Here is a 26,535-nt window from a genome sequence, read left to right as displayed (position 1 = left end):
GGAGCGACTCCGTTCGGATCACGTGCTCAATCTCTGATCTGGTCTACTGATCCCGGCGCGCTCCATAACGACCGGTGGAATTCGCCATAAATCAATATGTTTCTGGCTTTATATGTTGGACTTCCAGCAGTTCGCCTACATTCTTCCAATATCTTCAAAGACGGGTATATTCTTTTATAACCTTTCTAGGACACACGTTGACGAGGGCAATGTTGCGGAGCGATTGTGGAAGGCAAAAAGGAATGCCCCGATTTAGTTTTGTTTTTCCACCTTCTCTGATAACAGGTGACTACCCAGAAGAAAGAAAAACAGAAGTGCGTAACCTAACCCCGTAAACGAGTTACCTACAATCGCTAACACCATAAATGTTTTGAAACTCGCAGTAGCTTATCTATCGCACACTATTTCGACCTACGAGTTTGCGCAACACAATACAGTTAGGTAGTTGGTAAAGGCAAATAGAAAATCTTACCTCTGTACGACGTGACTTTTTTCCTCCCTCCTGGGTGTTTCTTTTTCTCACCTGTTTTGCGTCTGTCTTCTCATACAATGCCGCATGAAAGAAAAACATACACACACACACAGACAAAGCCGAGCCAGATAGTACCAAGCTTTTCTTCGCATTTTATTTCCTAGCCACCTTTATTCCTTCCTTCGCGCTTCATATGCGAGTCCTTGTCCGCCGAACAAACGCCAGGTGGCCATCTTGGAATCGACCCGTACGTCCTTGGGCCCCCCCTCCCGTGAAGACGCACAGAAGAAGGCCTTGATTAACGGTGAAAACAAAACCTGCCAGTTTCATAAAAGGAGTCTGTGTGTGCGTGTGCGTGTGTCTGTGTTTGTGTGTGTTTTGTGTGCTTGTAGGATAGAAGGAAGAGCGGAAAGGGGGGAGCAGTGAGGGGGGGGGGGGGGGGGACGTCAAGCAAAAAGGCTCAAAGTACTGCGTCCCGTGAGCGGTGTCAGAGCGAAAGGCGTGGCCGCCCCTGTCTCTGCCAATGGGCGGCTCAAAAGGGTTGCCCGCCGGAGCCGGGCCTGGGCCAGTGCGGGCCCCAGGCTCCACCTCCGTGCTCGATCGATGCGCACTGCTCAGATTCAGTGCAGAAGCTCCTTGTTGTTAGGTCCCTGGCCGTCATCGTCCAACGCCGGCGCCGCCTACGTCGGAGGCGATACTCCGCCGCGAAGACGCCTTTCCTGTCGGAAGAGGAGGCCGGATAAGAAAGGGACTCGCTGGTGACCTCCTCCGCGCCCCCAGTCTCGAAAGGAGCGCCCGGGAAACCGGCCACCCGAGAGCCCTCGCGCGCTTCCCGACGCAAAGTCAGTGCAGAACGACTGCTGAGCGAACTAACGCAGATCGCAACCGTTTTCTCCCCACATCGGGCACGCATCGTGCATACGACACGCGGGGCCGATGCTTCTTGGCATGCCTCGCCGTCGATGATATTCAAGGCAGGCTTCTCTGTCTCACATTTAGTGTACCGTGGCGTAGCCAGGGCGCAAGGAGAGGCCCTTCCACCTTAGGGAATCGCATCAGATGGGCCCCATTGAAGCGCTGTAGCGTTATTGCTCACAGGAGTGACTTGATTCCAGTCAAGCGTGTTTCCCCAGTATACACTTTTTTATGTATCTAGGAGTGACAACCTTCGCTGGCACTTTCTGCTTCCCGAACAGTACCCTGTTCTTGTTTTTTTTGTTTTCGTGCTTTTTTCTTCTTGCTAAATAACTATACAGCTGTCTAAAACTCGATTCCTTAACAAATATAGAATCTAGCGTAAATACGATAAGCCATTTCTTCGAAGGCAGTCGTGCCACTCAGTTTAACTGACCGTCATGCATAAATAAATCATGCGTAGCATATATTATTTTTCTGAGACCCGTTATCAATACGTACATAATCGAAGACTATGAAATATTTTGCCAGCATCGTGACGAAGGATACGGCGTAAAGCATTACATAGTGCGACTTCAGACGGCAACTAGGCTAAACGTGTTTTTGTTTTTTTTTCTTTTTCTTGATGGTTTACTCTAAACGTTTTTAGACGATATCACACCGATCCAATTAATAATTCACCAATATATTTTACGACTAGATTTTTGCATAAATGTTGCCGTAACTCTCTAGGTGTGGTTCCCGTCATTGATGTTTACAGTGGACTAAACTAAACGTTCTAAGATTCCATGTGCCGTTCTGATGCCTAGCTGAATTTCCACCGTTTAAAAAGCTTGTTGATGTACTTCATATCCTGCGGAAGTAAAGATTATGTATAATGCAACACATTTCCAAGTCTAGCGTACATCTGGTCATACCCTTCGAAGGAGGTTCATTAGTTACTCGATAAGATTTTAAAAGAAAGCAATTTCACTACGAGCAGAGAGATACAACCAGTGCGATATAGTTCGCGTGTCTTCCTGAATCGCATGATTGCAGCCTTCGGAAATGTGAGCAATAATAGCTTTCGAAAGCATGAAGTTGAGTAATGCGGATTCTTGGGCGAGTTGGTACTGAAACTTGGAGAACATAATAGCGCTTCACGACAGGGACGAAGAGTAGGAACGAGAAGTTGAAGTTAGCGCATTGTGTTCTCTCGTTCCTACTCTTCGTCCCTGTCGTGAAGCGCTATTATGTTCTCCAAGTTTCAAAAGCATGTTGTCTTGGACTATACTCTCCGTCACCTCTAGAAGAAACACGCTTTGCACATAGTTCACACGTTGCGCGAGGTAGCTCTTAGATATGTAATTCTCAGGGAGAAAACGATGTTTCTTTATTTTGCATTTGAAACGTGCGAGTTCTTTCATAACAATAACAAATAACTGATCTTAACTGCACAGTGAAGTATTTTAATTTACCCCTTCATGTGGTTAAATCGATATATTGTTTTGTACAAAGCAGCGGTACTTCTTATTAACTGCGATTCTTGGGGTGAAAATTAGTACGGACGTTTTCGTATGGGTCTGACAAGTCGGCCATTGTCTGCACTGCAAAACTGTCACTCAATTTTACAATGACGAAAAACTTTTTTTTAGTACTTTTTTTTCGTAAATTTTTGCAATACGTGCTTCGATTTATCTAAAAAAACATAATGCTGTAGATCCTGGGGGTTCAAATGGTCCGTAGCAAGAAAATGGCTTCCTAGTCAAAATGTTAGTAATTCTCCTAATAAAATATCCACCAACTCCTTAAGATCTTTTTTTTTTTTTTTTTCAAATACCTTTTGTCAGCAGTCGTTTCCTTCATACGTGGGTCTTACCTCGACAAGTGTTTTATTCGCAAGTATTAGCAAAGAACGCGAGAACCCCCGCATATCTAAGCGAATAATTCAAGACCAATTGAGCAGTTAGTGACGTTATTACATTTATTTGTGTCTGGATATGTAATAAAAATGAGAGATTTAGGTGAAAAGAAGGGGTTTCTGTAACATAAATCATGTGGCGGGCTAGTTGGTTATACACTACGAAATTAAAAGTAGCGCTAAAGACGAGGACAAGTAGAAGACACGGACACGGACACCGCCTGTCCGTGTCTGTGTCTTCTACTTGTCCTCGTCTTTAGCGTTACTTTTAATTTTGTTCTGTAACATGTTTAAGAAGCTATTTTTCTCGATCATAAAATTCTCCAACATTTCGTGTCATTTCCTTTCTTTTTCCTCTACTTCTAATTCTTACTTTGCACTCTATAAAAAAAAAAAAATATCTGGAGCGCCGACTTTACCGCAAAGCACTTGAGAGACACAATTGTAGAAATATCCGGTGAGATATCGGCAAACGAAGTATACCTAGTTTTTTCGGCCTGTATATCCATTTCGTATAGTTATTTTTGTAGCCACTCACAATAATCTAGGAATATTTACTCGAGTTCGACTTTGTCGTAGGCTCACCTGGATTGTTTGCTAGTATCAGCACCATGAAAATGCCAACGGATACTTACTAGTTTATATCTATACCGGATGCGTCTTGTCAGTGTGTCTTGGGTATTTAGATCGATTTCTGTCGGAAATAAAATGGTTTACCGTGAATCGTATCACTGTCATATAGTGCTCTAGTTTCTCAATATGAAACTATTTGTATTTTTTCCCTTGCGTGCACTCTACTGGACCCGACAGAAGACAGCACGTTTGGAGAAACCACCACGGCACGCATGGCTGATCTTTATTGCTCGATGGTGGAAATATGGCACTGATGCTAATCCTTAGATTCAAACTAACGAGATAATTGACGTACGCTTCACGTGAACGCTACCCTCGCAAATCTTCGTAGAACATGTAAGTGGGACACACACGAACGTACAGTGTTCAACGAAAGTGAATAGATCAGCGGAACGCGTAGCCTCGCACCTATACAGTTACTCTAGCGAGGCCAAGCGCTCCTCTGGTCTTTTTCGTGTTTTTGAGCACTCTACACCCGCAGCTTATTTATAAAATATTCAACCCAGAGGCGAGCGACGCTGTTGGTTGCGCGTTCATTCGATAATGGTTTATTGTTTCAGTTGCCCTGTTCCACATCTTCAACCACAGCTGAATTAAAACAGAAGGATGATTTATAGTAGCGATATCTGTTTCTAGACTCTCTGTTGTCCGACCTTTTTTGTACGGTATGTCCACTGTTTCAGGTTAACAGTATTCTGAATGATGTACCGGTGACTGCAATAAATAGCCTATGCAAACAAATCACCACCTATATTACGTCCCGTCCTACTTATGTAATCGTTGCTCTCCAAGTTTAGCAACAATAACAGTAAAAACAGCATTACAATGGACACATTTAACAACAATGGTTCACTCGTGATTCGAATATGCGAAAGACATAACATCGCGGCTCACTTTCGGTTAAATTACTGGCGCCTAGTGATTTAAAAAAAAAAAGTGCCGACAAGTAACGGTAACGTGACGAGGTCCGATTTTATTAGCAAAGTGGAGCGCATTCGAATCATGTTCTTGTGGTGGACCTCATGGCACACGTTTTAGTACAAACCAATTCACGCTATCTGTAACGACAACGAAGCGTTCATGGCGAGGAAAATAAGAGCGATATGCAAATGTTTCTATTAAGCTGAATGCGACAGCGACTCGCTTCGCTATCTGATTAAAAGTCGCCCCGTCACGGTAAACATCTATGTTAGTGGCACATACTAAAGCCTTGACGTATATTGTACCGTACTTCTCCAACCCTTGTGAAAACGTCATCCGGAGTGTTTTTTGCATGCTACCAAGCAAAGGCCACAAAAGGCAACCTCCAGAATATTCGTCGACAATCTCCTAACCACTTTGGGAAGTTTTTTTCGGGGAAGGGAGGGGAGGGGCGGGGAGGTTAAAAATGGCTTCATGATCGTTGGAATCGACCCAAGTATATGTAGGAATTCGCGAAAATATATAGACGAGGCTATATCCCCTTAAATGAACACTTCCACGAAATTTGAAATATACCCTTTGTGTTCAGAAATAGGCTGACACTGACCCACAATATCCGTAAATGACAATCGCAGGTTTGTATTTTGAGCCTGATGATGTATTTTTCGTTCTAAACGGCCCACTCTTGCAAGCGCTCGGACAGCAGCCAGCGGAGAGCACGTGACGCCCGGCGCAATTGTGACGTAGCCTGTGTCGGGACGAGCAAAGCTGTAGCGAGGCTGACGTCGACAAGACGATTGCAAGCAGGGCCTCTGGCCGCCGCCATGTCTTTGCTCGGGCGGGCAAGTGCGTGCAATTACAAGCTTGCCAAAGCTACGCTCACGCCCATGCTTCACATGCTTGCACGCATGGTTTGAGACGGGCATCGTCACTACCTGTCAATGCTCCTAGACGGACATTACAAACCAAGCTTTAGCGACATCCACCAGGTGTCATTTCCTAATCGTTTAATTCGTTTTAAAATTCCTTTTCGTGTTTTCTTAAACAAGAAATTGGGATGTCCGAAGTGGTACTCCTGCCTTGAACACGTATAAACCAATAAATAAGCGCTGACATTTCGTTGTGGTATCCCTTTAAACTGGCCAAGACGCTTTTTCGAGTTCCGTCATAATGCTTCCTTTGCGGGCGATAGTATTTCGAGTGCTTCAACATTTTATCAATTAAAGCTCATTAAACTTTAAGCTTAGGGCGATATAGTTAATTCTTCTTTTTTTTTCATTTGCAAAGATCATAAAGACTTTTACGAGATGAGTGGCACTGATCTGTCTATCACTTTTTGTTTTGTTTTGTTTTGTTTTGTTTGTTTCGTATTTATACGAACAGTCTGATTTCAATTTGCTAACAAATTTGGTACTTCGACGCTACTTCGCGTGCGTCAAGGTAGCAGACTGTTTTGGTAAGTCGGAGCTCCATCTTACCTTGCTAGACGGGAGAAAAATTATTGTTTAACTCAAGTCCAAAAAATAATTACCCGCAGTTATTGTTATTTTATTGTTTGCAGCAGCAGCATTTTATTATGTACTTCAATTTCTCTCTAACATGCCTCCTTTTCTTTAAAATTGTTTTTTGTTTTACTTTATGTGCGCTGCTGCTCAAGAAGGAAAAGTAATTTACCAGAAAAATAGACACACATCCACTTTACACTTTCGAACCTATTGCCAAAGTATGTACTTTCTTCAGATAACTTTGTCTGCTTGCATGACAACGATGTTTTCTGAATACCTGATAATCCCTGAACGTGTAGTGAGTTCCGTTTTATTCTGCCATTCTGGCGCAAACTTTACTGTGACGCTTTCTTACGGTCTTGACAATGTTTCATCGTAATGTCTTCCCACAAATACTAGAATTCAAGCCTGGTTGTATTATCACTCACCTTGCTCCAACTTGTTTGTCCTACGTCAGGCTGTTTCGTTGATGGCGGTACCTCGGTGTCCGAAAATATGAATCTTAGGACAAACATGTTACATTCGCGGAATCCTTTATGTATGCGACTTCATATATGAAAACAGTATGATATAATATACTATTACAGTTTAACCACTCGCTTAGTGCTCGCTCTGGTAGCTTGACCAAAGCACCCTCGCCATTGCACGTACTATTCAATGCAAAAAAAAAACACACACACCAAAAAGAATTCGCATGTTTGAATTATCTCTTTCTGAAAAGGTGAAGTCAGTCATTTGTGCGCATAAGCGTTCTACGTTGTGTTTTGGGGACTATTATTTTTCATTCATTGTATTTAATATTTCATTGCTTTTGCAGAGGTGTTAACCTGCACAACGTAGATAGAACATCTGCATCTTCGCAGCAAAATGCTAATGTGCAATCGGTAAAACAATAAGCCAGTAGATTATTGACAACTGAATTTAATCAGAATGAAATAGCGTGCTTACCTGCGCAAGCCACACTTAAAAATGCAAACAAACGTACATCACGACAAATGCACGGTAAACAAAATGAACTCCTGCAAACACGATGGCTATACCAGAACGACACACACGCATGCTAAATAGATTGGTACAACTGGAATCCTTAATATTTCAAAAGAGAGTTAAAATTTGTACACACAATGTAGCTTATGTTAATCAGTCTTCTACATAATTAAAAAAAAAACAAGCAATTTCTTTTATTACTTCCGGTGTGAAACGTTTTTGGTTTGATTCTTTGAGTACTCGATCGGCACCCAAATGAATTCAGCGTTACTCCAAGAAGTAACTGGCAGTTCCGTGATTGCTTTACTTTATGTTATAATAGAATCATGGCGTGTCTTATTTTTGTATGACAATTTTAATGACTGCAACACGGATACTAAGAGGGTGATAAAACATTTTTTCGCGCGAGACATTCATAGATTTCTTCTTCTTTTTTTTTTTTCGGACGGTGGGCAGTTGCCTAGTCACGTAATTACCCAAATCTATGTCAAGGTTAGTCCCAAATCGCTGAAATTATGAATTAGTAAAGCGATTTTAACATTACTCCTGAAAATAATTGATTATACATAATTTAATATAACTCGCATAGCGTAGGAGACTCTGTGGTAGTAAATTAAAAAAATTCTAAGCAAAAGCAAAAATAAAAACAGTGGAATGTGGCAACAGTGTTGCAATTGAGAATATTATGCAAAAGTCATGCAGGATGTAAAATAAAAATGAATAGAATTCAATTATGATTTAAATCTTAATTTAAATCACAGCGGTTTTATTATATAACGATTTAAATAAACCCTTTCTCGCAAAAAAAAAAATAATCTCCCCAATATTTGTTACTTAATGTTTTTCTTTCAATTTATGCTTTCTATGTGCATTTGTTTTGTATTTTATTAGGAGAGTCATCAAGCGGAAAAGATTTATAGCAGGCTAAGCACGAACAAAAAGCGGCGCTCCTCTAAGCAAACCAAAGCGTTTAGCTTTGATTTGATTGAAGGTTTCGACCTTCCACTTCGTCCATCAGTTGCGTCATGTCCTATTGCAAGCAAATAAGAATGCAAAAGAAGAAAAAAAAGAAGCTTTCGCTATAACTAAACGAAATCAAGCTTCTTTTGTTCTGGTACGGCGAGGTTTACATCAATAAAAGTGGTTTATTAAACTATTCTACATTTCCAGTATTTCTTTCTTCCACATGGTTTTCAGTGATCGGACGAACTGATCGATCAATCTGCCGTGTTTAAAATACATCTGGTGATAAAGAATGACGAAAATAATCCCTGGAGGAGGGGAAAAAGGGACAAAGGACAGGACACAAATCTCCAAACACAGCTAGGTGACTGGTGAGCGACCGAAAAAATACGCCTGGTCCCGGTATCGAACCCGAGACCTCTCCATTACATGTGGAGCGCTCTACCAACTGAGCTAACCAGGGGTTAGATGTCATTAGAGCAAACGGGTTTGGAGCCCAGACCAGGCGGATTTTTTCGGTCGCTCACCAGTCACCTAGCTGTGTTTGGAGATTTGTGTCCTGTCCTTTGTCCCTTTGTTCCCCTTCTCCAGGGATTATTTTCGTCATTCTTGTCCAGCTCGCTTGCCCCTTTGCATTTAATTGCATTATAAAGATAAAGAATCACTATTTTAGCTTCATTGATTTAAATCAAAGTAATCTGATTTAATTCAAATCAATTTGATTTATATTATATAAATTTGATGTAAAGTAATTTATTTGATTCATTTTACTTCCTCCATTTTTTTTTTCTTATACTTTGCAAAAAATGTAATCGCGACAGCTATGGCCGTTTCCCAAGTAAAAGCCATGATACCGAAAACAAGAGGTAGGCCAAGTTGGGCTTTCCTTTTCCTTGTTCGCTGTGGTAAGCAAGACTTTAAGACCCTTCACAATAGCTCTAGACATTTTGTTCCCGCTACAATTAAAAAAAAATTACGGTGTACTTTTTTTTTTTTTAGAAGGGGGATGGTAAATTTTTGGGTTGTACTTGTTTGGACGATAAGTAGGAGAACGTTGAACTGAAACCAATTTATTTCTATAGTCAAACACTGTGCCGCCATTACTTTACTATTACTTTTGCACATCCCAACCTGTACGGTCATTCCACCGTTCTCACAAGCTCAATAACGCCGTATATATATAAAAAAAAAAATATCTTTCCATGTATTTTCAGGCAACAGGATATATCGGGCGCTATGTAGCAGGGAGTCATTACGCGACTCTGCAAATGCTTGAGTACACGGTTTGTGTCAGTATGCTGTAATAAATGAAAACGAATAAAAAACTATCACAACCGGGGTTTAGCTCCTACAAATTACTGTTCCGGCGACCGTTGAACTGCTTGTTCTTCACAAAGAAAGAAAAGCACTGCCTTGCCTCATAACACGCAAATGCCTTCCTGTGAAAATATTGCTATACTCACTCGGAGAAAACTTTCTGTTGTATTTCGGAAGTAGTGAAGAGTGCACATGAGTAGCTTTGATCGGCACTCAAAGTGTGCGAGCGCACGGATTCCCACACTATTGACATCCTTGCCACAGAAAGTTGTTTCCAACTTGTTCTTGTAACCAACAGCCGCAGTCTATTTATTAGATCCACCTGCGTACCTCAGATTACATTAATAAACCATTCAGCTCAGACATATGATCCTCCAAAATTCGGATGAACTTGTACTGAACTACGAGGAAGTCAATGAACCTTGGGATGCCGATGGCGGCTCCAACTATCTAATGCCTACACCGACAGCAGTTGCAATGAACAGGGCACCGAACAAAACGAAGCTCGCTGCGACTTGATCACAAGCAACACGCGATATCCAATTCCCCACGACGCTGATCCGCTGGACTTGTTCGGCGACCATTTGTCGTATTTTCTATCAGTTCATCCCACCGTAGCCAGCCAGTAAATTAAGAAAAAAAAATACCTACCTGGTTAGAAACTAGGGCACAGACTGTGCAAAATTTGGCTACGGGTCAGCAGCCCATGACGGGAGGCAGCTTCGAGGATACCAGATGTGTTCAATATGGCGAGGCGGTGATTTTAGACAGCAGCGCCTAGCATGCTTCCTTTTATCCTTCTCTAAAACTAAAGAAACGAGACGTGCTTGTTCAAGGAGTTAAGGTATCACAAAAGATGGACTGCTAAAAATCATCCAGAATCGAGTGCCCTTAAAATGCGTCACATTGGTGAGTTTCATTGTTGCGTATAGGAGCAATCGGAAGCACTGTGTGTTTGCGTTAGCGTTGCGTGTTCCACACTGCGCGCGCGCGGAGCTCAAAAGGTGTCTCGGATTGGCGCATGGCGACGACGCGCATGCGCATGGAGAGCAATTTACTCGGACCCACGAATGGCAATCCTGCTTCGGGCGTTCTCTAACACTTAATCGCCTTCTGAGCGCTGTCATCTTTGTCTGCTGGGCTGTGGAACGCCTTCTGAGCATGCGCTGTAGCTCTGCTGTGCGGTATATCAGACGCTGCGCACGCGTCCACAGCTCAGTGACTCAGCTTTTTTGCCTGGGGGATAAGCGATGCAGAGGAAGACTTTTGCATCGCTTATCCCCCGGGCGAAAAATGCTGAGCCACTGAGCTGTGGACGCGTGTGCAGCGTCTGATATACCGCACAGCAGAGCTACAGCGCATGCTCAGAAGGCGTTCCACAACCCAGCAGACGAAGATGGCGGCACGCAGAAGGCGTTTTTTGCGAAGGACTATAGGCACTAGCCGCGGATACGTGAATGCGACCGTAGCGCATCGAATCGAGATATGACGATCCTGATCGGGTAGAAGAGAAAGAAGTAGACGAATTGGGCGTGTGTGATTGGCTCCCTAATACAAAAAAAAAACATAATAATGATAATTTTTAAGTTCTCGGTGACTGTTGCACTAGAATTGTGACGTCATCAGAGTGAGATCGACCGCAGACGCAGACTGGACGCGAGCGCTGTGTCATCGTTCGGCAGGGCCTCGTGTCCAATCAACGCGTCGAAGGACGCTCGGCGTCGGGGTCGGACACAACTTCCGAGTTGGCATTATCAGGGTGTGATGAAGTCACGTGGAGGTAGGCGAGGTTATCCTCGGGCTTTGTTTATTCTATAGGCGCTGTTGGTTCGGCCCTGACTCATCTTCTACCCTCTCAAAAAATATTAATAATAATAATAACAATAATAAAAATAATAATGTTCTTTTTTTATGCCGAACATTTGATTAGCAAGTCACTGCTCTTTTGGGTGGCAATTGGCGAATGGCGAGTCCCGGAAAAAATCGTTTCCACCGAATAATGAAGCCTATGCAGTGAAGTTGAGCCAAGCGCTTTACTTGCTCATGTTATGTGCGGTCTCACATAGCCAATTTTCTTCTTCTTTTTTTTTTCTTTTTTAGGTCGAAACGTTTTATTGTCCTCGTCATTCGCCGAGTACCCTCCATAGACTCCATGAATTGGCTCTCCCTGTGCCCTGTGGGAAGCGTAGACGTCTGAACCTTTTTTTTTTTTTTTAGAGTGTAGGTTACGTTGATTATACTGAATAATTCACTGCGTTAATAGATCTAGTAAGCGAAGTTGAATGCATTAATTGCAAGGTTGCAAGGTGGGTACTGGCTCTTCCTTAAGAACTATTATCTTTTTTTCTGCTATACCAGTTGACGTCTAGCCTACTGCGGTTTTCAAGCCCGTTCCGCCCCATCCGCTCTTTCGTTGACGCGGGCCTCTTCAGCTCTAGAATGCCGAAAACGTTCGAGAAATCTTCGCCATAAGGCAGGGTCCCGTGACGTCACCGCTTGACCCAGCGACATTTTCTCATTTTCTACGGTGGCATTCATTGTTTACTGTTCGACATTATGGGTTACGCGTTAGTTTAGGTCTAAAAGATCGCATGGCTTGCGCTCGGCTCAGGTACAGCTGTGACAGGAAGTCGGGGTAGAAACGGTAAGAGAATGTTCGTGTTTTTTCTAAACAAAGAGGGCACATAGGGTAGTGTATAGACGGAAGTCGTGGTCTCGGTCTCGTTATTTTACTACCGAACATGTGTTGATAAAAATCTTACCGCTAGTAATAATGTATCCATGGCGATACCAGCCGAAACCATGATAGGCTTTGCTTATCTTCTAAATTAACAAGCAACTATCTTGTTGGTTCATGCGTCAGTTAATAAATTTCGACTGACTTTTTTTTTACCAATGAGGAATACGTCGCACCCCCCTGAACGCAACCTATGTGTTTACGAACTATAGTTTAGATTTTTGTTGTTGTTGTTTTCCCTTTTTCAGACGAGTTTAGCAAGAAAAATCACTTGAACTCGTGAAACCCATTAGGAATGTATCAATGGCATTGTAAACGCGGCTATAAGCTTATTTTTAGCTCATGTAAGTAGAACGCGACGGTATAGGCAGTATTCCCTTTCTCAAAATTCAGTAGCAATTTAAACTAGCGCCTGCCTAAATCTGCAAGTGGTGGACTGACTGGCGCACAGTAGAAAAAAGATGCCTCCAATGCATCCAAAAAGCCTTTCTTAAAATTCCACGTTCGTAGCAATACAATCTTTTTGTTTAGCTAAAATGCACATATAAAGTTATTAAGTGAACAAATAATTTAGAATATTAAAGGAGCGGGCGGATCTGTAGACTTATTACTATATGACATTTAACAAAACTTTATGAAAAATGCCTTGCGAATCGCCGCATGTCGAGTAGACTTGTGCCGGGCCGGTTGTCAAAGCGCCGATATATTTGCAATATACTTTTTGGCTCAATATAACTACGAATGGCCCACAATTAAGTTGAAGCACTTCAACTTCAACTTCAATTTCAACGGTATTCCACGCACCTGTGCCACAGCGTTTTTCCGCATTTGCCACGGAAGAAGCGAAGATACCATCACAAGTTTTCCCTGTACATTCTAAAAACAGCCCGTGTGTTTACTTTCCCGCACAACACTCGGAGAGCCAATCACCACAAGTTACGGAGGCAGCTCAGCGAATGACGATGCCGAAACATTTGTTTAGACCAAAAAACGCAGACTGAGTTGTGACATTAAGCAATGCAAGCGTGACGTTTTGCATTGCTTAATGTCACCACTTAGACTGCGTTTTTTGGTCTAAATATATGTTTCGGCATCGTCGTTCGCTGAGCTGCCTCCGTAAGTTGCGGTGATTGCCTCTCCGAGTGTTGTGCGGGAAAGTAGACGCACGGCTTTTTCTAGAGTGTACTTCATTTCATCCTTAAGTCCAGACGCAGCCGACGCTATGACCTTATGGAACCAATCGGACATTGACAAAAGCGCACCATTATGTTGTTCGTCGTGCTTCTGTAAGTGTTCTAGCATCGCTGAAACAATCATAGACAGAAAATGCCCAGTGACTTGAGCTTTTGACGCTGCTGGATTGGTCCCATTACCTCGTAGCGTCGGCTGCGTATGGGCGTGAGCTATAACTACGTATGTATGCCTTTTGAGACGTAGCGTCAGCCAACATGCATGACCAAGTACATTTCTCGCGAGCGAAATGGTGTCTTACGTTTCTTTACACTCTAAAAAAGGTTTGTGCGTCTACTTTCACGCACAACACTCGGAGAGCCAATCACCTCAACTTATGGAAGCAGCTCAGCGAATGACAATGCCGAAACATATGTTTAGACCGAAAAATGCAGACTGAGTTAAGCAATGCAAGCGTGACCTTTTGCATTGCTTAATGTAACAACTCAGACTGCGATTTTTTTTTTTTTGGTCGAGACATATCTTTCGGCCTTGTCATTCGCTGAGCTGCCTCCGTAAGTTGCAGTGATTGGCTCTCCGAGGGTTGTGCGTGAAAGCAGACGCACAAACGCAAACGTTTTTTAGAGTGTATCACGCTTTCGGCGCATCGAAGAATGTCGCTTGCAACTTATAAGAGGCACTGTGTATACCGTTTAGCTACAGACTCTACACTCTAAAAAAAGTCTGTGCGTCTACTTTCACGCACACCACTCGGAGAGCCATTCACCGCAACTTACGGAGGCAACTCAGCGAATGACGATGCCGAAACATATGTTTAGACCAAGAAACGCGGACTGAGTTGTGACATTAAGCAATGCAAGCGTGACGTTTTGCATTGCTTAATGTCACAACTCAGACTGCGTTTTTTGGTCTAAACATATGTTTCGGCATCGTCATTCGCTGAGCTGCCTCAGTAAGTTGCGGTGATTGGCTCTCCAAGTGTTGTGCGTGAAAGTTGACTTACAGACATTTTTTAGAGTGTAGTTTTCCCCACAGTTCCTGCCCCCGTCCTCAGACAAAACATTCCGCCCCTTTGTTATACTAGTGGGCGGAGTTCCGGCATGTAGTTTTACAATGTGTCTTTTTTTTCATTCTCACGATAAGCAAGCGGATCGTGTCAGTTAACATATAGATACGACTTGTTTGTGCACCTGGGCTGATTGTATAGCCTTGTGTTGAGCCAGCAGAAATGCAGATTATGAAGTTACAAAACACCGCCCCTTTCTTTTTCCATGTCCTCATGTGAGAAGTATGCTTATATCCAATGTAACAAGGGCCTTTTTTTGTTCATACTATTTTTATTATAAGGTATGTTGTCGACATACCTTATCGACAAAGCTACTGCTAGAGCCTACAGAGTGACAATAATATCATCAATTCGGATGGTTTAGATACCACAACCCGACAAACTACGCACACAAAACTCCCGCAAAAATAAGTAATACAGTACGACCGAATACGCGTACAAAACTGAAAAAACGTATTTTATGTTCGTTGTAACACAAGAAATTCGATTATGTGAACACACATTGACGCAACTAACTCAGTCCGGTCAAACACAGCCTGAGCTGCACAGTTTTGCTTTTGTATCACCATAATTACGGCCCGCTTAAGCTCCGTGGTCGGGCGAATTCGGGATCTCATTTGTTTAGACTTCAAGTGACGAACTAATATAAAGATTCGCTCCTTGTACAAAATTGAAAATCACTTAAAAAAGGAGTTCAGATTATTTATTGAGTCACAGAAAGAAACCAATAGCGTTGCACAACGTACATGCCTTATCACAGAGCACTGAAATTTTCGTAACGCCATCATGATCTCCTGATTATCCTACACACCATTCGCTCCTTCATCGTCAATGGTCATCGACAACTTAGGAAACGTAAGGCGTGGCCAGTTATGTTCACGCATTTTTGTTCGATGAATTCTTTGTGGGTCTTATCGGCGCATAAAGCAATTTTATTAGCTGTGGAGCGAAGCTAAGATGGTTGCAACCCGCCACACCCGGGGTTCCACAAGATGTCGATGCCCATAGTAGTTATGATGGAAAAAAAAAAGTGTGCGGCTAACCGAAATTTCAATCAAAGGGGATAATTTTCTGCCACTAAATGAGAGATTAACACACTAAGACTAAGGAAAGCCTACACGTCCAGAGCCCGTAATGATGCATGCGGTGTACGTATTCTAGCTCTTATTCCTTACTGATTCCCACGACTTTGCACTGTGGTTCCTGGTAATGAACCTGATCATCCGCAAGAAAAAAAAAAAAAAAAAAAAAAGCTAACAGTTCAATTATGTTTCCTGTTTAATGTTTCTGCGTTTCAGGTGATTTAGGCGTTTGCTAATCATTCATAGCTTATATTAGTAGCACAAAGGAGTACGCTTCGCATAAAACGCAGAAACTAGGTACTGTTAACGACCAGAGATCGTCAGTCAGCGGTGGCTCGTCGCTCCTTCACGAAGACAAAAATAATAGATGAGGTTTAATACATTGAATGTCCCTCGGAGTTGTGGCAGTATTTAACAAGATAAATATTTTCGCTGCCTATAGATGCCACGTCCATCCGATTTGTGGGAAGGAAGAAAACATGTGACGCCTCAAATCGTTGTTCTACATTCATTGTCCCTGATAGTTTGGGTTCAAATTGTTGTTCAAAAAGTTACCAACATCCTCGAAAAACGTGTGGCGAGAAAGTTTAGGATATGGCGTTAAGACAGGTGTTTGTCGCAAAATTTCGTATTTTCTGGAAACAAAAAACAAAAAAGAACTGACACTTTAAACGCACCCACAGAAGCACTGCGGAGAAACGTTGAGTGATTTCAGTCTTCATGATAGCGCGTTCGAAGTATTTTCTTTTTATTTAAGTCATGACACGGGTACTAAACATGTTAGTCTATTTCTCATATGAACTTTACATACACCACATAGCATACGCAGCAAGTTTAACCGTTTAAAAGCTCTAGTAATTGCTAAAAAGTATTTTTTTATGTTCATGATTTGCAACTGGTGATCCCACGCAACACTGAGGCAACTCCGAAGTCACCAGTCCCCGACTGACCAATGGACTCGCCACTTAGCTGAAAACAAAATACCGCTGTAGCAGCAGGTCAAACTAAGCTCTCGAGCCGGGAAACACTCGCGCATAGGAGAGAAGAGGCTACAAGCGCAAGCTATATACTTGCTCAGGGACGCACCTCAGCGTGCCAGTCTTCGGCGCGGCACATGTAAGGGTGGAACGGAGTATACAAGGACACTGGCTTATAAGGGGGCTGATAAACGAACGCTCTGATTATAAATCAAATTCAGTAAATATTCGTATAGTAACGCGTACTGGATTTCAGTGACACAGTTTTATAATCATTATTAAAAATTATTATATGTTAAGAAAAATTATGCGCCTCAGACGGCTCACTACCTCTAATATATTCTGAGTTCTATGTCGTCATCGCACGTAAGAACAAAAAAAAGTAGAAAGTTGGGGGGGAGGGAGGGGGGGGGGGGGGGGCTATGAAAGAGAGGGTGTTTCACGAAAGGTGGACAAATTCGATATTCCAAAAGCTACGTGTCGCAACAAAAAAAAAGGCTTGTGTCGTTTTTGTCCTGGGCCAGGGGCCTATTTGGGAAAATTATTAAAGTCCGGGATAATTAGATTGTTAATTATTTTTGCGTAGTTAACTTTTTCAATATTGTGTTTAAGGTCATGGTTTCAATAGAAACTAGCTCAGCGTCATCAAAAAACACGAAATCAGCAAATTGCAGAGCGATAGAAGGCACGCGAAGCATTTTACGGCTTTCTGAAAAACCGCACAAATTCGACGGGTTTTTAAGTTTCGGTTTGCTATCGGAGCGCATCTCGGCCCCGGCGGCACCGCGCCCAGTGGAGAGATAGTGCAACCAACCTCTGCTGCGTCGCGCGATGACAGCGCAGCAGAGGTTGGTCGATGATGCTGAGCAATTTTCTTATTGAAACCGTGCCCTTAAACACAATATTAAAAAAATTTAATTACGCAAAAATAATTAACAATATAATTATCCTGGACTTTAATAATTTTCCTAATTAGGCCCTTGGCCCAGGACCAAAACGACACAAGCCTTTTTCTGTTCCGACGCGTAGTTTTCGCCATATCGATTTTGTCCACCTTTCGTGAAACACCCTATATATATATATATATATATATATATATATATATATATATATATATATATATATATATATATATATATATATATATATATATATATATATATATATATATATATATATATATATATATATATATATATATATATATATATATATATATATATATATATATATTGTGTGTGTGTCTGTGACTCGGTCATTGCGTAGATCAGTGCAATAATTTATTGCGGTCGACACGAATACTTTATACTTGAAGTATTCGTTTTCATTCGAGTGTTTATTCTGCGGATCTATTTCATTGCTGCCGCCTTAAACGTAATTGAATACACAAAGAAAATGACAAAGGAGGTATTGCTCTTTTGTTATTTTATTTAACAAGCATGACGGCGGTGGTAACTGAAAAAAAAATACAACCACCAACAAATGTCTTGCTTCGTTCCGTTTCTTTAAAAAGCTACATTAGAATGACAAGTCATTTTGCCTCGGCAGCGTCTGAATTTTTAGAGAAACATCTCTGCTATACGGAGTGCAAGTTCGTCTGCTACTTGCGCAGCTGGGTTGCGGTGACGTGGGAACGCCGATCTCTGATTGGCTCCGATTGAAGGATAGTGGGTAGACCTCGAGGCAGCTAGCATTGAGATCTACCCACTACCCTTCCAATCGGAGTCAATCACAGATCGGCGGTTTTACGTCACCGAAACCCCCTTACGTAAGGAGCAGACGAATTTACACTCCGTATAAGCGCTGACAGCTTAAGCGACGGAGGGTGTGGTTTACTTACTATCTTCGCACTTACTGCGTCCTGACTCGTTCGTCGGCATTCTTATCTCGAAAGGCAGCAATCCCATTGGCTGCGTGGCGATAATATGAGACGCTCAAGATTGAACACACCCTGCGTTTCTTGAGTTTTCAGTGACTGTAAAAGACAAGCACTGACGTGATGCAGCCATGAAGGAACAAGCAGTCAATCCATGACTCCCACTCGTTATCTCCTTCTTTATCACTCTTTCTCTTTCTCTTTCCATCCGCTTTTTCTCCTTAATTTGAGCTATGAGAGGCACGTTACTCGTTTATTTCTGTGCAAAATGCAATGGCCACCTTCGTCGGGTTTACAAACCCAACGAAGAAAGTGCCATCCATGACATTAATTTTATACGCATCGCGAAGCTCCAAGAATATGTGTATAAAAACAAAAAAATTGAAAGCGCTAAACTGCTTACCGAGTCTTCGAAGCTACTTTTTGCAGAGTTAAATCAATGCTGCGGTAGACACCTCCGGCGGTAAAAAAGACCTTTCGAAGGATATTTTCAAATTAATTAGGGAAACTTTATGGATGAGTTGTTGTTGTTGTTGTTGTTTTACACTTATTGTTAGGGTTAGATACTGTTTTGGGGGGTTTCTTTCGCGTAATAACGAATAAAATTTGTTGTTTTTTTTCCTTTTTTTAAGTAAGCGTTAGCTGCTGCGACTATTCTCAGAGGTCACCATACTTTTGACACGCAGTATGGCTGCAGTATACTCTGAGCATGTATTGGACACAAATGCTGCTTCAATGCTCTACGTGGAATCGGGTCCAAATGTATTTGAAACGAGTGCCCCGTCAGCGCTCGGCGATAACTCGAGTCCAATCACATGCATCACGCTTTAATTGATTCTCGGAATACGGACATCCGTTATGTTATTTCTTGGTAGTTTGTAAAGGATCTATTGCTACAAAAAGTCTATTTTCGACATTTTTTTATTTTTTTTACGTTTTACTAGTTGGTAAACGTATTAGTCCAACAAGGTAGTGAACATAACTCCCGATAATTCACCTTTTCAATGCATTACTTATTTGATATTACGTGAAGCAAAATGCATCGAAAATAAAAATTGCAAATCACAAACTATAGTTCGCATACATTAATTTGCTTTATTATTGGTCGTATTCATTTGTTTATGTCCTTTTGTTAGAATGTGTGCTATTCATGCCTCATTGCGTTTCTCCTGTTGAATTTTCTCGTTCTTTTCTGAAGAAGTAAGTTTGTGCGAGCAGGCATAAAACAGGTAAACATGATTGTTTTGGTTCTGCGCTACTTTTTCCCAGCTACCGCTGCTTCCTCACAGTGACTCTCTCGAAAAAAACACACTTTTACGACAGTCTGCACCAGAGAACAGCAACGATTTATAAAACACTAAACAGACAGCGTCACGGATGTTTTCAGGGCCGTGTATGTCTCGACGACTAACGTTCAGAAAAAGTACTGAACCAATTCTCGGTGCTCTTTTATTACTGAGCGAGTAAGATTATCAGAAGTAAATTGGAAAGATTCTGCAGATCGGCTACATAAATTTTATTCGTAGTTTACAGGATACCACGTTGAATCAGCTTCCGCGGCTCAACAACGAATTAAACTACTAACGCTATCGATAATTGCCCCAGTAACTGCCACATCCGTACTTCGATGTGTTTTTTTTTTTTTTTTTTTTTCATGGTGTTGTTATATGAAAAATAGTTAAACAAATATTGTATCAAATGAACCATAGTAATTTTTTGTTAGCATCGAGCCTTTAGAAACAATTATGCAATGATGTAGAACGACTGCTCGTCTGCAAAATGGTGCCTACGAAGCTTCTAACAATTTTTAGGCACAGCCAATCTTGGCTCATTTCAACGAGCTTTTGGGGTGTTAGGGAGTTTGTGTTGTGATACTCTGCGAACTACCTTGGTACACTAGACTGACAAAAACAGCACAGGTGAGAGAAGTAGAAAGTTACGACAAGCTGATGGTATATCTGTTGTCATACATTGTTTACATATTTCTGGCGAGTTTGAGTGTGCGGCCCCTGTTCGATATCGAAAATAGTTACTGAGAAGGTATTTCCGCTTCCGTGGGCACTTGAGATACGAAACGGTGTTCCCTTCCCAGTTTCGATTTTACGAGTGCCCAAAGGCGACAAATCAATGTTACCTTTGCTGCCACTATGTATTCAATTATATTCCGTAACACTCAAGACTGTAAAAAGGTAAAAAAAAAAAACTTTTGAGTCGAGGAAAAATACCCAAGTGGAAAAACCTCTCAGCTCGCCAACAGACAAAGTGTCATTTTGTTAACCATGTATTTATAATTAAAAAATAAAGTGAGTAGACAAATTCTTTACTTACGTAAACATTTACTTTTGGGAAATACGGTGCATGTGCTGTGATTACGTGGTCACAGCAGTTGCGCGGGTTACAGTAATCTATACAACGTGAAGATGGTGAGATCAATTTGAACAACAGAGACAATGTTTGACAGATGTTTCGGGAAGAGACTTGAAGAAGGAAAAACTCATTCGGAAACGTCTGTAAATTAAAGACTGCTTTGGTGTTCAAGTTTATGGCAACGTTTATAGCTTTTTTGGAGACAAATATTTATAAGCATTTTCATTTCAACGTGAAGACGTTAAAATTCACGGCCTTTGAGAGAGCGATAACTACAGCTCGTACGCGTCCTAATATCTTGGAGCTCGTATACGCCATGAATTCATCCACCCCGCGACCGTGCATGCCTGTGAAGTTGTACTACAACAAGAATATACAGCTTCATCCAGATATGCTGAAACTCTGCCTTCGATGCCCACTGCCGGATGATCTTATATTGACTATAGCACTGGAAAGATATCAGAGATAGTCATCACTCGGGGTCTTGTGAATTCATGTGCTCTTCTTTCTAGGGTCTTTTTTTTTTTCTTTTCCTAAACGTCTTGTGTGTGTGTGTGTGTGAATTACTGGCCGAGTTGTCGGAGATTGATGCATGCTCTTTTAAACCGGCATCAAGCTTTCCAACCCGTATAAATCATTTGTTTCTTTCAAGTCATTTCAGTTACAGACAAGTGATCATGAGAAAGCACCTAGGTTGGATATAAAGCTGTCATAACTGGCTCCTTTTTGACTATCAATGTAAAGTTATGCCATTTCAGTTTTCCGTCAGTTACAATAATTCTGAGCTTGAATCTAAGCAACAATAGCTCTATAAACGTTCACAGTGACGAACGAAAAGTAGAATGCCAACTAGAAGAACGCGAAGAGTTAAAATTTCATGAACGAATGCCCACTGGGCGACACAGTTACGCGAGCGAGGCATCGACGAGTTTTCGACTGTTGTTACTCATGCAGGTTTGTATCAAACGCCCAATTCCTGCTCTCTAAGTTGAGAAACCACTTCCAACTTCTGTTTGATAAAGCTGTGGAAAAGAGACAGGAATAACCGGCGAACCTTTGTTCTGGCTAACTGAGTCGCGCACTGTACCTTAACTATTCACAAGTATAAACAAGAGACCAACCAAGTATGGCTTTTGATTGCACTCGTGTATGCGTTTATTGCCTTTATTTTATCTTACATTGCGACAGCGTCCCTTTCGGGAATGCCCCTTAAGGTAACGTCATACTCTTATACACGCGGGGGAGATGTCATTTGAAATTGTCAAGAATACGAAATACGCTCAACTCCTTCAGAATGACAGGTAAAAGCAAGCGAATATGTACAGGGGTCGAAGCAAGCCAAAAAAAATGTACAGGTATGTTTTAAGCGAGGTTATTGCGTACCCCTTGAGAGCAGGAAAGGATCAATATATATATTTATATATATTTATAATATATAGTATATTGTGTGTACATGTGATAATGTGTGATTTATGTTGATATAGCTTGTGTGTGCGTGTCTGTTTATGTGTGTGTGTTTGTGTGTGGGTGTGCGGTAGTGTGGCTCGCGCGCGTGGTCACGCGCGTGTGTAATAGTCACATAATCTGGTACACCAAACACAAGTTGCAATGAAAACATAGGGTGCGACCTTGTGCAAACACATATTCATATACCCTCTTCTCGTATCACAGTAGAAAACCGCATCACTCGTGTCCCGTAACGACACGTTGCGAACGAATAGAGTAACTGCGTGCGGTCGCTCAATGCCCACCTGCGTCTATCTTTGTCGAAGGGACATGAACGCGCGAGTTTCATATCTGACTGGATGCTCATATTGCAGGCCCTTTGAGGCAGCTAAATCTCTAATGACGCGACCCTCGTCTCAACACAGCAAATTGAAAAAGGCGGTTGACAAACAATAGCTCATATTTGTTTCTATTTCCGCCTATAAATATTGCAGATTATTAATTGAGATCGCTATTGATTCCAGTATATCCTTCGCGCGTATACCGGCGAGTCAAATTAATTATCTGTAAATATATCATAAAAAGAATTCAACTCAAAAAAGTACTTTGGCTAAAAACAAACGCACCGTTTCAGTGACGCGCGACACGAAGCTGTACCTATGAAGACTAGTAGACTCATCGCAAGGGACGTGACGCTGATTAAGAATGCGAATGAGAGACAACCATAATTTTAGAAAACGTTGTAAAAGATCACACGTTCACTTAAATGTTCACGAACAGTGCTCCGTTTCACCTGAAGTCTGATCACAGCCGAAAGCTTACGGCAGTATGCAAGTACACGTACACGCTGACGAAGCCTATGCTGTCGTAGCGATTAGTCACGCTTGGTTACTTCAGCAACCCAAAATAATCACATGCATATAACTGATCCGCAGGTTTGACAGGTTTCCTAGCTCTGATTGCGAGCGGACATAAAGTGAAACGAAGAAGTATTCGTATGAATGAAGCACACCTGTGCATCCGCTCAAATTCAAGAATGATCTCTTGCTCGTGCTTTGTATACATACAAATCAATATGCACAGCGTGGGCTCTCTCTTTTTTTTTTTTTTTTTTTAAACTTTGCCATTGACCCATTTCCTTCACGGTGTTGGTACACAATAATACACAAAGCATGCCGCCGCAGAGGAAGTAACCTTAACGCAAATTACATGCCCTGGCCAGCGTACAAAAACAAACAATGCAGAAACCTAGCACAACCGCGACACATGCAAACTTGTAGTCAAATGTGGGTACAAGGAACGTCGCAGTGCGCACATACGGGGCTACAAACTGCCTTCGATTTACGTGAACGACTATATAAGGTCACATGTAGGCCCTGGAAAGTCTATAGCAACGTTAGGACTATATAAGTGCTCAGATGTTGGAGTGCTACATAATCTGTCCCCGCCACACCCGGAACCAGCTCAGCCAGTTTGGTAAGAACGCCTGTGCAATTTTCGGATGCCACGCGCAAGCTACATATTTTACAATCGCTACCGGATGACTTGAAGGGTGCTGCTGCCCTTCACACGGACACATTCGGTTCCAAAACGAAGGTATATACACAGATAAATGCGACAAAAGCAACGATGACACCTCTGTCAGTGCGACTGCTAAACGCGAAATGTGTGGTCTTTTCTCTGCGGGTGACGAATTAGCCTTTTCTGTGTTGCCTTATCGTTGCGGAGCTTCAGGTCCACGATTTCGTTCTGGTTTGCTGGTATACATAACGCAAAAGTTGGTGCGAAAGAAACCTGTACTTGTTGCATCGTGGGGCCAACAATGTGACAAGTTTCGCGGAATTATACCGAAGGAATGTTTTCCGAATATTGGCATTTAAGGAATCTAGTTTTAAATGGAGACACTTTCAAGTGGATTTGTATTATTCCCGACTTCTTCACAAACTCATTGACAACAAATTATAGTATTCTGAGGCCTGTCAGAAGAATTTCGAAGGTGGTTTCTGTAGTCTGTAAAGCGTTATTTAATATTTCTAAAGGTGTTTATACCGCTGGTCTGATTTTGTGCATCAAATACAAGACCTCCAAGCACTGCGCTTTGTTAACTCGGAGTAGACAGAGCTCAAAACGCAACGGACCCAACTTCCCTCGAGAAGAGGACTTCGCCATAGGAACTGTGAACGACCAGAAAGCGTGACATAATTTACGCTCGAGAATCCTGCCTTCTACGTGAAACCGACGCATTGGCCAGGGTAACCTCGCCAGCGAAGACGCCTTGGACAGACAGGGGCGCAACTGGAACACGTGGAGTCCAGGAACGGAGGATCCAACTTTCCCCTTATTCGAAGATTGCGCGTGTGGATAGTGCGTCAAGGTCCCCTCGTATGTACAGCGTGGGAGATAAGGGGCCAGCCAGGACTTTGGCAGCGAGCCGCGGATCTGACGTCTGGGTGGCAAGCCGAAGGCACGAGACGGCGTGGCGGCCAGGCGTGCACCTTGACGCCGCGGTGTCTCCTGCCTGAGGCTTGCCCGGGGCGCTGTCGAGAGCACCGCGGACGGGCTTAGCGAGCTTCCGTACCTTTGTCTCACAACGAGCTCGGAAGCCTTGTAAGGGCGTCCCTGGGCTGCGTCCGGTGGAGGGCCTCCGGCGTGAGCGGCTACAACGCGACAGAGGTTTGGGTGTGTGTATTGGCGTCTCCTGGAACTTTGAGCGGCGGAGAGTGCGGGGCAGCGCAGGGCCACACGGAGGGACGCGAAAACAAAAGAGGGAGGGGGGAGATTCGTCAGCGGACGGAGCCGCCTTTCGCACAGTCCTTAGGGCAACGTCGGATGGGGCATCAGGCCAGGCGACGCATGCCGTCGTCAGCGGTGCGAGCACCGCCTTTCGTACAGTCCAGAAGAGGGGGCTCAGTGGCCCCACTTGGCCGCGGGCTGGTCCGGCAGCCGGCGGGTCGGCCCGAGTCACATGAGGAAGTCCGGCGAGCCGGGCCCCATGGCGTGCGGCGGCAGCTGTTGCGGCCGGGCCCGGCCGTGGGCGGCGGCACCGAGCTGCTGCTTGTAGAAGTCCCGCTCCTGGCAGGCACGGTCCAGCTCCTGGCGCAAACGGTTGGCCTCGGCCTGAAGGATGCGGTTCCTGCTTTCCAGCTCGTGCCTCTGCGCCAGGCGCTTGGTCCGACAGTTCTGCGCGTAGCCGCGGTTCTTGAGCGTCCGACGCTTCTGCTTGAGGCGAACCACTTCTTCGCGGGGGAACCCGTGGAGTCGCTTGTTGAGTTCGCGCACAGACAGCGAGATCAGCTGTTCGTCGTCCAAGATGTCCCGCATGGGGAGCTGCTGCTGGGGCGCCAGTGCGGCCATCGGGGGCCGGGGCCCCGCCGGGGCGCCCTCCAGGTCTCGGCGCAGCTGCAGCCACTCGAGGTCGCCTTGCGGCCGCAGGTCCAGCGGCTCCTGGTGGCCGAACCGCAGGCCCGCGTGCGGCGGCGGCGGCGGCGGCTGCTGCGAGAGCCACATCATGCTGTCGTCGGGCATGCAGGCCGCGAACTCGGGCGACTCCGGACAGGCCGTCGAGCCCGGCGGCGTGTCCGGTGGGGTGCCCGGCGTGCTGGCCACCATGCCGCGCTGGCGCAGCTGCTCCAGCTGATGCAGCTCGGGCTGCAGCGAGACGTACTTGACGCCCATCTCCTGCTTGACCACCTCCTCGAGGTTCTCCAGGTCGAAGCTGTACTCGTCCGCAGCCATGGCGTCTTCATCGAGAGACGAGCTCAGAGACGACGAACCGGACGGCGACGGCGTGGCCGCTGCTCCGCCCTGGAAGTACAGGCAGGCCGGGTCCGGGGGCGCGCCGCCGAGCCACGCTGCCACCGCGGCGTCGCCCGTCGCTGCTGCTTCACCCGCGTACAGGGCCACACTTCTCGACGCGGGGTCTCGGGCTCTCGAGACTCCTCTCACGGCGCGCTCGCGGCACACTCGCTCGCCAAGCTCGGCCCCCGCCGACTTCGGCCACATATTTATGAGCCCGCGCGCCGCTGCACTTTGCGCCAATCGCGGGACGCGGATCGTGTGACGTCAGCCGAGCGCGTGCCGCCAGGCCACGGCCCCCTCGCCCGGAAACTTCGCGCGTCCCGAGCCCAAGTTCTCCCCCGCGGCCCCGGTGAGTCGCTCCCGACGCCGACGCTGCCGCCAG

The 26,535-nt window shown here is 44.0% G+C and overlaps 1 protein-coding gene across 2 annotated transcripts; it reads right to left on the bottom strand.

Moving 5' to 3' along the window:
• Positions 1-604: 604 nt before the first annotated feature.
• LOC8037133 (neural retina-specific leucine zipper protein) lies at positions 605-26,535 on the bottom strand. 2 transcript variants are annotated; one of them, XM_029985157.3, is made up of 3 exons: positions 24,934-26,535; positions 6,775-6,825; positions 605-1,191 (listed from the first exon to the last, which is right to left on the bottom strand). In XM_029985157.3, exon 1 carries the CDS (start codon positions 26,355-26,357, stop codon positions 25,317-25,319), a length of 1,041 nt encoding a protein of 346 aa, XP_029841017.1. In that variant the 5' UTR covers positions 26,358-26,535; the 3' UTR covers positions 605-1,191; positions 6,775-6,825; positions 24,934-25,316. The 2 variants fall into 2 exon arrangements, with proteins under 2 accessions (XP_029841017.1, XP_029841016.1); XM_029985156.3 differs by lacking the exon at positions 6,775-6,825.

This window comes from Ixodes scapularis, unplaced genomic scaffold, assembly GCF_016920785.2.
Source record: "Ixodes scapularis isolate PalLabHiFi unplaced genomic scaffold, ASM1692078v2 PGA_scaffold9__187_contigs__length_104089568, whole genome shotgun sequence".
Classification (NCBI taxonomy): Eukaryota; Metazoa; Arthropoda; class Arachnida; order Ixodida; family Ixodidae; genus Ixodes; species Ixodes scapularis.
The sequence above is the reverse complement of the archived record's forward strand: the minus strand, read 5'-3'. Positions and strand labels throughout refer to the sequence as shown.

What these genes read in the sequence shown, in the direction of transcription:
- LOC8037133 (XM_029985157.3), bottom strand. Translation starts at nt 26,357, where the DNA reads ATGTGGCCGAAGTCGGCGGGGGCCGAGCTTGGCGAGCGAGTGTGCCGC.